Here is a 15,113-nt window from a genome sequence, read left to right on the forward strand (position 1 = left end):
AGGGCTGTATCAATTGAACCAGGCAGGTATCCAGTCCACCTTTTCCTTAATTTTTCAAGTATGACAGGACATGTCTGTGATCCCATCACTCAAGAGACAATGAAAGGAAAATCAAGGGTTTGAGGTCAGTCTGGGCCACATAGTGAGACTCTGTAAATAAATAAATAATCCAACAAATGTTTTTGTTACAGACCATCCCTTCTGATCCTTTAGTGAAGTTATATCCTTTGCTATGAATTGAAAAACTGCCTAGGAAATAAAAAAATCATAAGTTTAATATTCAGTTAAACATTTTAGAAGATAGACTCCAAAGATGAGAATATTTGGCGTGCATTACTAGAAATGTGACTGCTGTAGTTTGTCAGGTATAACATAACAGCATCTGATACATTAAAACAGTCTTTTTCTTTTTTTAAGAATGTACTCTTTTGAGTTGCATCTCCAGCCCAGTATTTAAGCGAGCAGAATTAATTCAGAAAGAAAACTTTAGAAGAACTTTTTTTTTCTTCATAGTGTACAGATAGAATTTATGCCAAAATAGAGGGTTGTACTTTTCCAACTGTGATATGTTATGCTTTTTATATACATATAGACTACTGTCTTGCAGTCTTTTTTCTTTCTTTTTTTTTTTTTTTATTTTTCTTTTGCCTATTCTGGGGCTTGAACTCGGGTCCTGAGCACTGTCCTTGGGCTTTCTCAAGGTTAGAGCTACCTCTTGAGCCACAGTACTACTTCTGGCTTTTTCTTTGTATGTGATACCAAAGAATCAAATCCAGGTCTTAGTGCATGGCAAGCACTCTTACCACTAGGCCAAACTCCTGGTCCTGTTTTGTAGTCTTAAATGTGTCATTAGACTTATTGTTATTTTGCTGAACTGACAGGTATAAAAATTGTTCCTGTTGCTATGCAGTTTGCTGTTGTGGGAGAGAAGTAACAAATTTGCTTTTATTATGTTTTATCTTGTTAATTGTGTGCATGTGTATGTGCGCGCGTGCGCATTTGTACGTGTGCATGTGCATGCCAGTTCTGGAGCTTGAACTACTCAGGATCTGGGGTGCTGGCCTTGAGCTTTTGTGCTTAAAGGCTAGTGTTCTACCATTGAGCCTCAGCTCTACTTGTGTGTTTCCACTTCCAGCTTTTTGGTTAATTGGTTAGTTGGAGCTACCCAGGATTACAGGAGCTCTCAGCATGTATGTTAACTTTGATAGAACATATTTCCTTTGGCAGAAATTTCTTTGTTGGAACTCTCAGTACTAGGAATTGAAAAACCTAATAATGAGTTATCCTTATCCCTGGAAATGATTCTTTCAAAGTAAGATGGGAGAAATAAGATGGGCTAAAGCTTGTTCTGTTTGTAGAGCAGATAAACACTGGAAAGTAGGTAGAAAACTTAATTCGAGAACTGTATCCTTTTAAGCCTGGCTGATACTACAATGTGAGTCTTTCAGTTCTTTTACTCAGCTGACACACATTAGTTGTGATAGCATTATTGAATCAAAGGGATTCAAACAGGTTAGCATTTCCTTGTGTTCTGCTCTGCACTGCATGAAAAGTTCTATTCTTCCCCTATGTATAAGGTTGTAGATGCAGATGATTGTTAAAGCAAATATTTGAAGAAAAATTTCACTTTTGGGGGACTATTCCCAAAATTGAAGGACAAATACCTAGGGAATTAGGAAACCAGGATTCTTGTTTTGATTTACAGTTAGTAGGGTGATCTTAATTAAACTATTTTAGCTTCTTTGATCCTTGAGCATCTTATATCTGTCTTTTTATTTATTTATTTTTTGGTGATACTGGGTTTGAATTCAGGACCATCCAAAATAAAGCAAGATAGTTCACCTCTACATTTCTTTTAGTTCGCAAATTCCTTGGGTAAGGAATGAATGCTCTATAAAATGTTTTCCTAAAGTGACTATGTTTGGTGGTACAAGCAGAATTAAGTTAAAAGAGAAAATAGAGGGCCGGGAGTTTGGCCTAGTGGTTAAAGTGCTTGCCTAGCATGCATGAAGACCCGGGTTCGATTCCTCGGTACCACATACATAGAAAAAAGCCGGAAGTGGTGCTGAGGCTCAAGTGGTAGAGCTCTAGCCTTGAGAAAGTCCAAGGACAGTGCTCAGGCCCTGAGCTCAAGCCCAGGACTGGCAAAAAAAAAAAAAAAAAGAGAAAATAGAGGGCCTTCTATATTTTTAAAATGATTGTTTTAAATGAACTCTGGGCCTGGGTGTTATCCTAGAGCTTATTTGCTCAAGATAATTACTTAAGGCTTCATGTTTGCTATTATAAATCTTACTTCATTTTATTTATTCTTTCCTTCTCCAGGTTTTTCGTTGGAATATACGTTGCACATTTATGGCGATTCTGAGTGTGAGGGCAGATTTCTGCCAGGCTCAGCACAGCGTTTTTGCTGACAAGTGAGCTTGGAGGTTCTATGTGCCATAATTAACATTGCCTTGAAGAATCTGGACAACAAGACTGGCCTCAGAAATAGTTGGCTTTTCGTTTTAATTGAAAGCATACTTCTTTTAATGACTCCAGTAAAATTAATTATCAAGTAAGCTAAAGTGGAAAACAACCTACACTTTTAAACTTGTCTCACTAGTGCCTAAATGTAGTAAAGGCTGCTTAAGTTTTGTATGTAGTTGGATTGTTTTTTTTGTTTTGTTTTTTTGTTTTGTTTTTTGATTTTTTTTTTTTTTTTTTTTTTGGAGTCGGAGGTATCTTATCTGCAGACATTGAGGCCCAAGTTGAATTTGGATTCAAGTGGATTCTAAACACTTCTGCCTATCTTGAAGAGAGAAGCTTCATAAGGAATAAAGAAGTTGAATAGAGAAAATACTGGTCAATAATAGGCATTTTAGTGGTCTTTTTAATGTTTTCTGCTGTGAAACATTTCAAGATTTATTGATTTTTTTTTTCATTTTTTCCCCTTCACACTCACACAAGCACGCTCACTTTTTTATTTGCCATAATGAACCGTCCAGCCCCTGTGGAGATTTCCTATGAGAATATGCGATTTCTGATAACTCACAACCCTACCAATGCTACTCTCAACAAGTTCACAGAGGTAAGATTGTAGTAGACTCTGGTATTTTGGGTTAATTTATAGATAAAAATTAACAGCATTTAAAAGTTCCTGTAACTGAATTGAAATATGGATTATTTATCCTATCAGTACTGGTTTGATTAGTTACAGTGGATTTAAAAAAGCCATGGAATTTTGGAATGCCATAAAGTTTGTCATTTTAGCCTTTCTCTGTTGCTCTTTCTTATTTTCTTTCTCTCTCCTTCTCTTCCTTCCTTCTGCCTTTTTCTTTCTTTTCTTTCTTTTGTCAGTTACAGAAGATACAGAAAAGCAAAGTAAATCAATTTAGAAACAACTGATTTTAGATTTTTTTTTACATATATGTGTTTGTAAACGCATGTGGCTATAGGCTCATGCTATTTTTTTTAACTTCCTCCAACCTCCTTAGTATTATTTTATTAGCCATCACATTATACACTGGAGTTAACATTTTACTTTTAATTGCTCCTTCATTTTTGGAACATTAAATAATATAACTTGTGCCTCTTCACCCATTTAAATAGTCTGAGCTGAATATGTCACTATCTAAATCTCCAGATACGTCTTTAATCATTATCTTTCTATTCATTCTTAGAAATAGAATTTCTAGATCAAAGTGTGATTTTTAAAAGATTTTGTGGCTGAACACCATTAGCTCATTCTTGTAAACCTAACTACTCAGGAGGTTTGAGATTTCTCACAGTTCAAAACCAGCCCTGGCAAGAGAATCTATGAGACAGTTAACAAGGAGATCTTGGATTGGAGCTCTGGCTCAAGTGGGAGAGTGCTAGCCTTGAGTAAAAAAGCTTTGGGGCAGTGCCTAGGCCCTGAGTTCAAAGACTGGCACATAATTTTGTGGCTCAGGCCTATAATCTTAACTACTCAAGAGTTCTGAGGAATGTGGTTCAAAGCCAGCTTGGGCAAGAAAGTCTGTGATACTCCTCTCCAGTTAACTGTCTGAAAAAGCCAGAAGCAGAGCTGCATCTCAGTTGCCTTTGGAAAAATGAGTCATTTGTCTCCCACTGTGAGTGTATAAGTCTGTTGTATATGTTACTGCAATGTGAATTATTTTGACCTTTGTCTAAGAAAGATACCTTTATACTTCCAGAGAGCAATGAAATTAGCCCTACCTTGCTAAAGTGGATTTAATCATTTCAGTTTACAGTAATATATTTCTAAAGCTTTGGTTGCAGATTCTAAAAGCAAATTCCCTTTATAATTGTTTTTCTTTACAGGAACTTAAGAAGTATGGAGTGACAACTTTGGTTCGAGTTTGTGATGCTACATATGATAAAGCTCCAGTTGAAAAAGAAGGAATCCACGTTCTAGTGAGTGTGTAATGTTCTGTTACAAAGAAGTTATACTTTTAAACATAGATATTTATAGAACTTTGACACTTAGTACTTGTTACATTTAAGCTTATAGTGCAGTATGTATAGCAGATTAAAAAAAATTTCTTTGGATCAATAAGTTGACATTTTTGCTCATTTGTGTGCAAGTCTATAAATTCAGTGTTTTCGACTAAAAGCAAATTTTAGGATACACATTTCAAGAAAATGGAAGTTTGCATTTTGTATGTAGGAAATTCATCTCCCTCCCCCCCTCCCTTGCTCCCTTCTTTCTTTTTTTCTTTCTGCCAGTCCTGGGGCTTCCATTCAACCTTAGACACTTTTTGCTCAAGGCTCGTGCTCTACAACTTGAGCCACAGCACCACTTCCAGCTTTTTGTGTACATGGTACTGAGGAATCGAACCAAGGGCTTCGTGCATGTTGGGCAAGTACTCTACCACTAGGCCACGATCCCAGCCTCAATACTTTTGTTTTTAGGCTACTAATTTGAATATAACAAAGTAGTTACTATTTTTAGGAGGTTGGTACAGACATTTGAAGTCAGCCTTGAATTCTCAGCTTTTTTGCTCAAGGCCAGTACACTGCCATTTGAACCACACCTCCACTTCTAACTTTTTCTTGGTTAATTGAAAATAAGGGTCTCAGATTTATCTGCTTGGGCTGGCTTCAAACCTTGATTCTCAGATCTCAGCCTTTTAGTAGATGGGATTACAGGTATGGCCACTGGTGCATGGGTAATATCAGACATTCTTACTTTACATGTCATCTGCCACTGTGCAAGTAGCAAGTTGGTTACTTAATATTTTGTGGATAATTGTACAGAACAAAAATGTGGGAGAAGATAAGTAGAGGGAAAGGCATCTGGCTTCAGAAGGATAGTATTCCAACATTTTGTTAGGTTTCTGAGATGCTTTTGTGGAATAAGATTTCTAGTTCAGTTTGAACATAGTGATTATTATCTCAAATGAAATTCTTTTTTGGTACCTAAATATTGCTATTTTCTTAGAGAAAATAGGCGACTTGAATTTGTTAAATTTCCCTAAATGGTTATCTAAATCACAGGAATAGCTTTTATGAGCATTTAATGAAATGATCTTTTATATCTATTCTTTTTGTGTCAGTCCTGGGGCTTGAACTCAGGGCCTGAACACTGTCCTTGGACTTTCTCAAGGCTAATTCTCAACCACTTGAACCACAGCATCACTTCGGCTTTTTCTATGTATATGTTACTAAGGAATTGGACCCTGGGCTTTGTGCATACTAGGCAAGTGCTCTACCACTAGGCCAAACTCCTGGCGCATCTACCACTTTAATTCACAGCTCTACTTCCAGAGATAAGAGTCTGACTGACTTTCCTGCTTGGGTTACCTTTGAACCATGATTCTTTGATCTCAGCCTTTTAAGTAGCTCAAGATTACAGGCATGAGCTACCAGTACCTAGCCTAAATGAATCATTTTTTTCTTTTCTTTCTTTCTTTTTTTTTCTTTTTTTTTTTTTTTGCCAGTCCTGGGCTTGAGCTCAGGGCCTGAGCACTGTCCTTGGACTTTCTCAAGGCTAGAGCTCTACCACTTGAGCCTCAGCACCACTTCTGGCTTTTTTTTTTTCTATGTATGTGGTACCGAGGAATCGAACCCGGGTCTTCGTGCATGCTAGGCAAGCACTTTAACCACTAGGCCAAACTCCCGGCCTTTTTTTTTTTTTTTAAGAAATTGTATGTTTGCTCCTCTATACATCACTCCAGTTGTTTAAAAAAAAAGAAAAGAAAAGAAATTGTACAATCAAACCCAGGGCTTCCTGTATGCTAAGCAAGCACTCTACCACTAGGCCAAACTCCTAGTCTTTATTAGACTCTTATCTCCAGTTAACTAACAGAAAACTAGAAGTGTTCCTGGACTCAAGTGGTAGAATGTTATCCTTACGCAAAAAATCTCAGGGACAGTGCACGTGCTCTTGAGTTCAAGTCCCAGTACTGGTACAAAACAAAAAAGAAGGAATACTTGAGAAAGTGGTTTCCATTTGCTCATGAACATATATAGCACCATCCATGTTAAACATGGTTATCTGTAATTTAGGCACAATTTTGTGTGTGTGTGTGTGTTTAAATGTCAATCCTACAGTTACATTTGTCAGGTAGTGGGTGCATTACTTTCTTGCACGTTGATACCCTTCTCATGGTTTTTCCCCTTTACCCTCCCTTTCCCCACCTCTTCCCAGATAATGAGATTTTTTTTTTTTTTTTTTTTTTGGTGGGCCATGTGGCTTGAACTCAGCCTCGGCCCAGGCACTGTCTCTGAGTTCTTCAGCTCTAGGCTACCGCCATACTCTTGAGCCAACCCCCACTTCCTGTTTTCTAGAGGTTAATTGGAGATGAGTCTCAGGTCCTTTTGTGCCTGGGCTGTCTTCGAACCTTGATCCTCAGATCTCAGCCTCCTCAGTAGCTAGGACTACAGGATCTCACGCCTGGCATGAGATCTTTGCAAGATAAATTTAGATATTCATTATACCGATAGCATTTTATAGAGAAGATTCTATTTGGCAAATTGAAATTTTGATCTGGGATAATTTTTCAGCAATGATCAGAATGGTGTTAAGAGTAGATAAAGATATAAGTGGAGCTGTGGCTCAAGTGGTAGAGTGTCACCCTTGAGCAAAAAGCTAAGGAACAGCACCCAGGCCTTGAATTCAAGTGCACACACACAAACTAGGTTACTGTATTAGGTCTGCCCTGTCTACTCTTTGCAACTCTTCTGCATTAGATTAGTCCCAGAGAAAATGCCAATTTAATGTAAAAGTCGATTTCATTTCAGGATTGGCCATTTGACGATGGAGCTCCACCCCCTAATCAGATAGTAGATGATTGGCTGAACCTGTTAAAAACCAAATTTCGTGAAGAGCCAGGTTGCTGTGTTGCAGTGCATTGTGTTGCAGGATTGGGAAGGTAACAACAGCGTTTTGTATTTCATCTGGTTGTATAGATTCTGATGCCATTTTGCACTTAGTTGTTTGTTTGTTTTTCCATTTTAAGTAATCTAAGGTTTAGGTCATTGAAGTGGTTTAACAAAATTGAGAACATTTTAGCTACTAGTGAGAAATCTGCACAATTAATTTTGGATTGAGAAGAATAGGGAATTAATAGGTAGAGAGCAGATGGTTGAACCTTAAGGTCTCCCAAGATGTATAGACAGTGATAGTTGATGTTGATTTTAAAACCTTTTCCTCTGAGTATTGCTTGGAATCGTGTTGCAATACTTTCATCAGTAGTAGATTAAATGCCAGTTTATGTCAATTTATGATGCACACTTCGTCTCAGAACATTTAATACCAGCTGCCATTGCCTGAAGGTGATCATGACTTAGGCAGTTAGCCCTGCCTAGATGTTTGTAGTGTAGTACAGTTTCTTTATATGTCAGAAGTTCCAGACTAACCCTGAAGGCTAAAGACAGTGTTAAAAGTTTACTTGGGGCAGTTGTATTTCTCGTATCTGTTTCCATTAGGTAGTCCAAATTGATGTTTCTATATAATTAGCTTTTTAAAACACCATTTACATCATGGGAGCTACATAATAACCAATTTGACAAGCTTTCAGCACTGTTAAGGCACATTGCCCTTGTTGGTGATAAGAGGGATGAGTATCTTCTGAGACCTGGCTTCAACCAAGTATATTCTTCCCTTCCCTAAAAAAGAAAAACAACACAACAGAAAGTATTTCTTTTGTTAGATTTTTTTTTTTTTTGGCTATATTGGGGTTCACATTCAAGGCTTTGTGCTTTCTCAACTTGCTTGAATGCTCTGTTGCTCTACCACTTGGGCCTTGCCTCCAGCTTTTTTTTTCTTTTTGTTTATTTTGGAGATGGACTCTTGTGGACTTTTCTGCCCAGGCTGCCTTCAAACTGTGTTGATCCTCTAGATTTCAGCCTTCTTAGTAGCTAGGATTACAGGCATGTACTACTGGCACAGAGCTTCTTCATTAGGCTATTAGGAAATAGAGAAATAATGACCAGTGGTCATTACTCTTTGGCATAATTAGCTCAACGAAAGGATTTTTGTTAAAAATATATTGTCTTATTAGTATTTGGTAAGGAAATATTAAAATTTAATGAATTAAAATTTATGAAAATTTAATGATACTGGAGAATAGTGTACTTTTCCTATTTAGTTGAGCTTTTTTAAAAAATGTAATTTTTTAATTTTTTGGTGGGCTGAACTTGGCGTGGGTGCTGCTTCTGAGTTCTTCAGCTCAAAGCTACCACACTACCGTTCAGTCAGTCTCCAATTCCCATTTTCTAGAGGTTAATTGGAGATAAGAGTCTCAAGTCTTTTGTGCCCAGGCTAGCTTTGAACCTTTATCCTCAGATCTCAGGATCCTGAGTAGCTAGGATTACAGGCATGAGCCATCATGTCCAGCTGGGCTTTTTTTTTTTTTTTTTTTTTTTAAATAAGACTCAATAGACTAGGCTACCTTCACACTGTATCTCTTATTATAAGTTTAGACTTTAAAGCTTTACCAAAAATAGATAATAGCAGATGCTTCTATTGTATAAGAAAATATCAAGCCAGTCATGGTGACTCAAGCCTGTAATTCTAGTTATTTGGGATATGGAGACTGGGGCTTGAAGTTCAAGGCAAGCCTTGATGTAAAAGTTTGCAAGACCTCCATCTCAACCAACCACCTGGGCCAAGTGGTGTGCCTTTGTCATTCCCAGCAACTGGGAGTGTAAATGGAGAAGTGCAGCCTAAGGTGGCTCAGTTATGCATCAAGACCTTACCTTAAAAATGACCAGGGGCTGGTCAATAGTAGAATACCTGAATTCAATCCCTAGTAGCACCAAAAAAAAAAAAAAGAAAGAAAAGAAAATGTCTCTGTATAAATATATATGGAGGAATAAAAGCTCAGACTTTGTTTTGCTAATATGCAATCCAAGATTAAAGAAAACAAAATCCTTTCAGGCGCTTACAGGTGACTCACACCTGTAATTCTAACTACTCAGGCTGCTGAGATCTGAGGACAGTAGTTCAAAGCTAGCCTGGGCAGAAGAGTTGGTGAGACTCTTATCTCCATTTAACTACCAAGAAAGCCAGAAGTAAAGCTATGACTAAAGTGGTAGGATGTTTAACCTTGAGCAAGAAAAGCTTAAGGATAACGCCCAGGCTCTGAATTCAAGTCCTAGGACCAGTGTGCCACATACTCATGTTGCATGCGTGCATGTGCGTACACACAGTTAAATTCCAAAGTTTCCTGGATATTTACAAATGACTTTCTTTCTTTAGGGCACCTGTGCTGGTTGCACTTGCTTTGATTGAATGTGGAATGAAGTATGAAGATGCGGTTCAGTTTATAAGACAGTGAGTATGAAGTTTTCTATTCAAAAACACATAGAACAAGATCAAGCAGGAGGAAGGAATTAAGGAAAATGTGCCATTTGTAGTATGGAATTATTACTATCATGGGCCTTAAAAATACTGAAGATATTTTTTAAAAAATAGGGCAGATGGTAATTTTTTAAAATTTAGGTGTCAAATTTGGACATTGTAGAATATTTCCAGTTTATGGTTTGATTACCTAGACATCTTGGTTAGACTACATCTCATGATGTATTTCCCCTTTTAGTAAATTCCAAAATGCCTCTAGATGCAGCATTATATGTCTAAAAGACAAAAAATTTACAGAGAAACAGTTGAATTCCCTGAGATCTTGTTTAGGCACAAATATTTAGAAGTTATTGTCTTGCTCTTATCCTTTGAACACTTTAATTTTTTTTTTTTTTTGCCAGTCCTGGGCTTGGGCTCAGGGCCTGAGCACTGTCCCTGGATTTTCTCAAGGCTAGGGCTCTACCACTTGAGCCACAGCACCACTTCTGGCTTTTTGCTATGTATGTGGTACCGAGGAATCGAACCCGAGTCTTTGTGCATGCTAGGCGAGCACCCTACCACTAGGCCAAACTCCTGGCCCCTTTAATTTTTTTTTTTTTTTTTTAAAGAACAAAAACAATAGGCTGGCTGCATACCCTAGTGGTAAGAGTGCTCACCTAGCATGGACAAAGCCCTGAGTTCGATTCCTTGGTACCACATACTCAGAAAAAGCCAGAAGTAGTGCTGTGGCTCACGTTTCGGGGTGCTAGCCTTGAGCAAAACGTGTCCAAGGACAGTGCCCGGGCCATGAGTTCAAGCTCCAGGTCTGGCCACCAAAAAAAGAGAAAAAGCTGACAGAAGCCAGGTGCCAAAGACTCATGTCTATAATCTTAGTTACCCTGGAGGTTGAGATCTGAGAATCACAATTCAAAGCTAGCATGGGCAGACTTACTCATGAGATTCTAGTTCAGTTAACCAGTAAAAAGCTGGAAATGGATGTATGGCTCAATGATAGAGCCACTTGAAAGGAAAAACATAAGCAAGAGCTTTAGGCCATGACTTCAAATCCTAGTACCTGCACCAGAAAAAAGGGGTTGGCAGGAACATGGCCTAGTGGTAGAGTGCCTGCCTAGTATGCACAAAAAACTGGATTTCATTCCTTGGTACCACATACACATAAAAAGTCTGGAAGTGATGCTGTGGCTCAAGTGATAAAGTACTAACCTTGAGAAAAACCCAGGCCCTGAGTCAAGCCCCAGGACTAGGGGGAAAAAAAGAATGAGGGTGTGAAATGTATGGTAGTTCTATGATGGCAATATTTCTTTGTCCCCTGTGTATGTCTTGAACTTGTTCCTTCATGTTAATATGCTTTAAGACATTCACTGAAATATATTGTCACCCTATATTTCACCCAGTTTTCTTTCTTTCTTTCTTTTTTTTTTTTTTTTGCCAGTCCTGGGCTTGAGCTCAGGGCATGAACCCTGTCCTTGGACTTTCTCAAGGCTAGAGCTCTACCACTTGAGCCTCAGCACTACTTCTGGCTTTTTTCTATGTATGTGGTACCAAGGAATTGAACCCGGGTCTTCGTGCATGCTAGGCAAGCACTTTAACCACTAGGCCAAACTCCTGCCCTCCTTCCCCTCCCCCCCCCCAGTTTTCTTTCTAAACTGAAGAGTATTAAATTGTGAAGAGAATGGTCAGATAACTAGACAAATAATTCTGGTATTTATTTAATGTCAGCAATGGAAAAACTTGTGTATTTCTTAGGAAAGTTTGGAAAATTCATCTTACAATTCACATCTTTTAATTTGTGATGTGGGGGGTTGGAAATGTGGCTTGTCTAGCATACAAGAAGCCCTAGGTTTGACTCTTAGCACCACATAAACACAAAAGGCCACAAATGGCACTATGCCTCAAGTGGTAGAGTGCTAACCTTGAGCAAAAAAAGAAGCTCAGAGACCTTGAGTTCAAGTCCCAGGAGTGGCAGCCAAAAAAAAAAAAAGGGAAAAGTAAAAGTGATTAATAGTGTGGGACATCTGGTTTTCAGCACAGTGGGGGGGTGGTTCATGCATTTTGGTGAATCAGCTTTTTTTTTCTTCAAATATGAGAATGTGTGCTGTTCTTATATTTTCAGAAAAAGAAGGGGAGCATTCAATTCCAAACAGCTGCTTTACTTGGAAAAATACCGACCTAAGATGCGATTACGCTTCAGAGATACCAATGGGCATTGCTGCATTCAGTAGGGAGAGACAAAGAAAGGCTTAATCGATTGTGGCATTTAGAGGGAACTCTTGGTACCTGGAAATGTGAATTTGGAATCTTGTGTATATCATCAGAGTAGTGATAGATTCAGTACTCCTCAACTCCTAATGATTGGGAAAAACAAAACAGAAAAGTCCCTCTATAACATGAATAAAATGTTTGAGAATGGAAAAAGGGATTAATTCAGTGAAAGATGATTTTGCTCCTAGTTTGGAGTTTTGATTTCTGCCAGGATAGAATGATTTCAAAATCTCTTTTTTAAACTTTTTCAGAATAGTCTGTAAGGAAAACCAGCAAATTATTAACCTGTGCAGAACCACCTGTTAGGGGAGCACATTTTCTTCCATTATGCTTGGCACATAGACCTTGTGGTGTGAGGAGCATATTTTTTCCCCTTTTTTTCTCCTCTCTACTGTTCCCTGCCTTTCCCTGATAAACATTGTAGATGGAATAGAAGCCCTTGTCTCTGTAGATGTGCGTGCAGTCTGGCAGCCTTAAGCCCACCTGGGCACTTTTTTGGGGGAGGGAGGAGCACCAAAAAACCAAACAAACAAAGTTAGGCTTATGTATGTGAATGACCCAGGTGGCTTTTAGTCTTTACTGATGATGGGGGTGTTCATGTTAATTTCTTTTTTCAAAGCCCCAATCTAATATTAAGCAAAATAGCCAGGAGCCTTTGTTTTTGTAAATTATTAGGAAATGGCATTTGAAGAGGAGTGTGCTCATACAACGTAACTGAAAGTGGTAATCTCTTTTCAACCATTGAAAAGTGGATATCCCAGAAGCTTGTTTGCTGAAAAGACAAACTCAGGCTATTACTAAAGATGTGTCCAGGCAGAGAATTGGTATACAATGGTGCACTGTAGATTTGGGGGCTATAGCTCTATTCTGACATTTCTGTCTAAAATTAATGTCAGAATGCTTATAGCTTCAAATTATTTTAGGATATATTTTGTACCCTAAATTTCCAGAAAGCAACAGCAAATCCACAGTATTTTTGTCTTGAGAAATGCCTGGGTAGTGATTTTCCAAACTGTTCCCTATATGTACAAATTGCTTAGCCACTGATTGCCTTGCTATTTTCTTACTAGGTTCTTTCTGAGATAAGGGAAAAGTCACTGGTTTGGAGTTAGCAATGCCTAGTGAGTGTGCGTCCACAGGCTGTACCAGGCAGCGTAAACAAGCAATACCAAGCAACCCAGATAAATAGCACAGGGATTACGTTGCTTGGGAAGTGATGTGGTAGCATGTTTGCAGATTCTCCTCTGGAGTTAACATTTTCCTCATTTCCAGATGGCTGTTAGAACCAGGCTGCAATGACAAAGTGAGTGGAGGGACTTCATCAGGAGCTTTTACACTATTTTTCATGTAAAAATTAAATTGCAGATTAGTATGCCCTGCAAAAGGCTCTGAATTCAGTCTTAGAGTCTTCGTGTCCCACTGGAATTTGCTGTGCCGAGCTATAAGCTTCTCATTTTGTAGCATCAGCTAGGCCAGTAAGAATGGACTTGGGACCTCCTCTCACACTGATGATAATACCTCACATGTTGGCCGGCTATGTAAACTGCCTATTTCCTATTGCCAGAGTTTTGATTTTTAACGAAGTGCAAATCTGTAGATTTTCTCCTCTCTCATACCAGAAAATAAAAATAATGCCTTTTGCCATTCATTTTAGAATTTTAAAATTAAAAAAAATGATGGTACTAACCAAAATTCTATTTTTGAACATGACAGTAGATAATATAGACTCAAGATCAGAACATCATGCCTTCTAAGTACAGATAAAGGCTGTTGATTCTAAGAGTTTTGATCAATACCATCAGAAAACTTTTTCATTTGACATGCTCTAAATTTTATTGCCCATCAGTGTCCATACCTGCCTAAGGAGAATTACATTCCTAGTTCTGTGTGCAAAGGGTATATAAAGCAACATGAAACACCTGCCCTTATTTTGTTTTAAATTACAAACTAATGTTCTCAGAACTGGATTTTCTTTCTCTCAAAATTAAAACCTTTTGTTGTTATTTTGGATTTAATGAAGTATTGCTAGCTGAAGCCAGTCTGACATGGAGAGAGATGTCAGACTGATGAGATGTGTGCAGCCTGATTAAAACCAAACCCTGAACCCTTTTAAAGAACAATAAAACATATTTTACATGCTCTTTGTGTGTGCGTGTGTGTGTTTTTCTTTTCTCCTAAATTAAGTTTATTGTGTTTGCCCCCTCCTTCCTTTCTCTACCTGGTGTTCGCAGGGTCTGTTGGGTCCTGCTGGTAACCATTACAAGGACATTAAAATAAGAGGTTGGGAGGTTCAAAGATACTGTGCTATGTGCTTAACCTTAGTTGAAGTGTATTTTGTATTTTTCAGCTTAGTTCTTGGATACCAGGAATTCACCTTTTGTCTCATTCAAATTATTTTACATCATAGGTGCTTTTTCTCATGTACTAGCTTCAGTCCCTTATCTGTTTATTAACTTTTCCTTTCACAAGTTTCCATCAGCCTATCATGCTGTTATTATATCATTTTTAATTTTATTAAATTATTAACATTGATTTTTACATATTTCAGATGTCATGTTTAACAGGTATTCGAGAAAGGAATCTATATACAATCAATCGCTGGCAGGTTTTAGAACATAATTAAGATTAAGCTGAGGGTATGTAATAGATACATATTAATCTGTGTAATAAAACACTGTCTATAGAGTATATAGCCTGTCATAGATTTTTTATTCTTTTTTTTCTTTTTTGGTCGTGAGACTTGAACTCTGGGCCTAGGTGTTGCCCCTGAGCTCTTCAGCTTAACGCTACCCCTTGAACCACAGCGCCACTTCCGCTGTCATAGATTTTTTTTTTTTGCCAGTCCTGGGCTTGAGCTCAGGGCTTGAGCACTGTCCTTGAACTTTCTCAAGGCTAGAGCTCTACCACTTGAGCCTCAGCACCACTTCCAGCTTTTTTCTATGCATGTGGTACCGAGGAATCGAACCCGGGTCTTCGTGCATGCTAGGCAAGCACTACCACTAGGCCAAACTCCCGGCCCTCCGTCATAGATTTTTATGTCTATGTAGCTATGTTTTTATCTCCAAGA

General features: G+C 38.2%; 1 protein-coding gene across 1 annotated transcript in view; it reads left to right on the forward strand.

Moving 5' to 3' along the window:
* Ptp4a2 (protein tyrosine phosphatase 4A2) overlaps positions 1–14,187 on the forward strand; it is a 29,365-nt gene extending 15,178 nt beyond the window's left edge. The window contains exons 2-7 of the mRNA XM_090335369.1: positions 2,323–2,554; positions 2,712–3,067; positions 4,300–4,392; positions 7,222–7,352; positions 9,683–9,757; positions 11,898–14,187. Coding sequence (XP_090191495.1) covers positions 2,972–3,067; positions 4,300–4,392; positions 7,222–7,352; positions 9,683–9,757; positions 11,898–12,006 — 504 coding nt within the window. The 5' untranslated portion in view covers positions 2,323–2,554; positions 2,712–2,971 and the 3' untranslated portion in view covers positions 12,007–14,187. The remainder of the gene's footprint in view (positions 1–2,322; positions 2,555–2,711; positions 3,068–4,299; positions 4,393–7,221; positions 7,353–9,682; positions 9,758–11,897) is intronic.
* Positions 14,188–15,113: the final 926 nt, after the last annotated feature.

The sequence above is a fragment of the Megascapheus bottae genome, chromosome 6 (genome assembly GCF_031878675.1).
Source record: "Megascapheus bottae isolate mThoBot1 chromosome 6, mThoBot2.hap1, whole genome shotgun sequence".
In the NCBI taxonomy this organism is placed as follows: domain Eukaryota; kingdom Metazoa; phylum Chordata; class Mammalia; order Rodentia; family Geomyidae; genus Megascapheus; species Megascapheus bottae.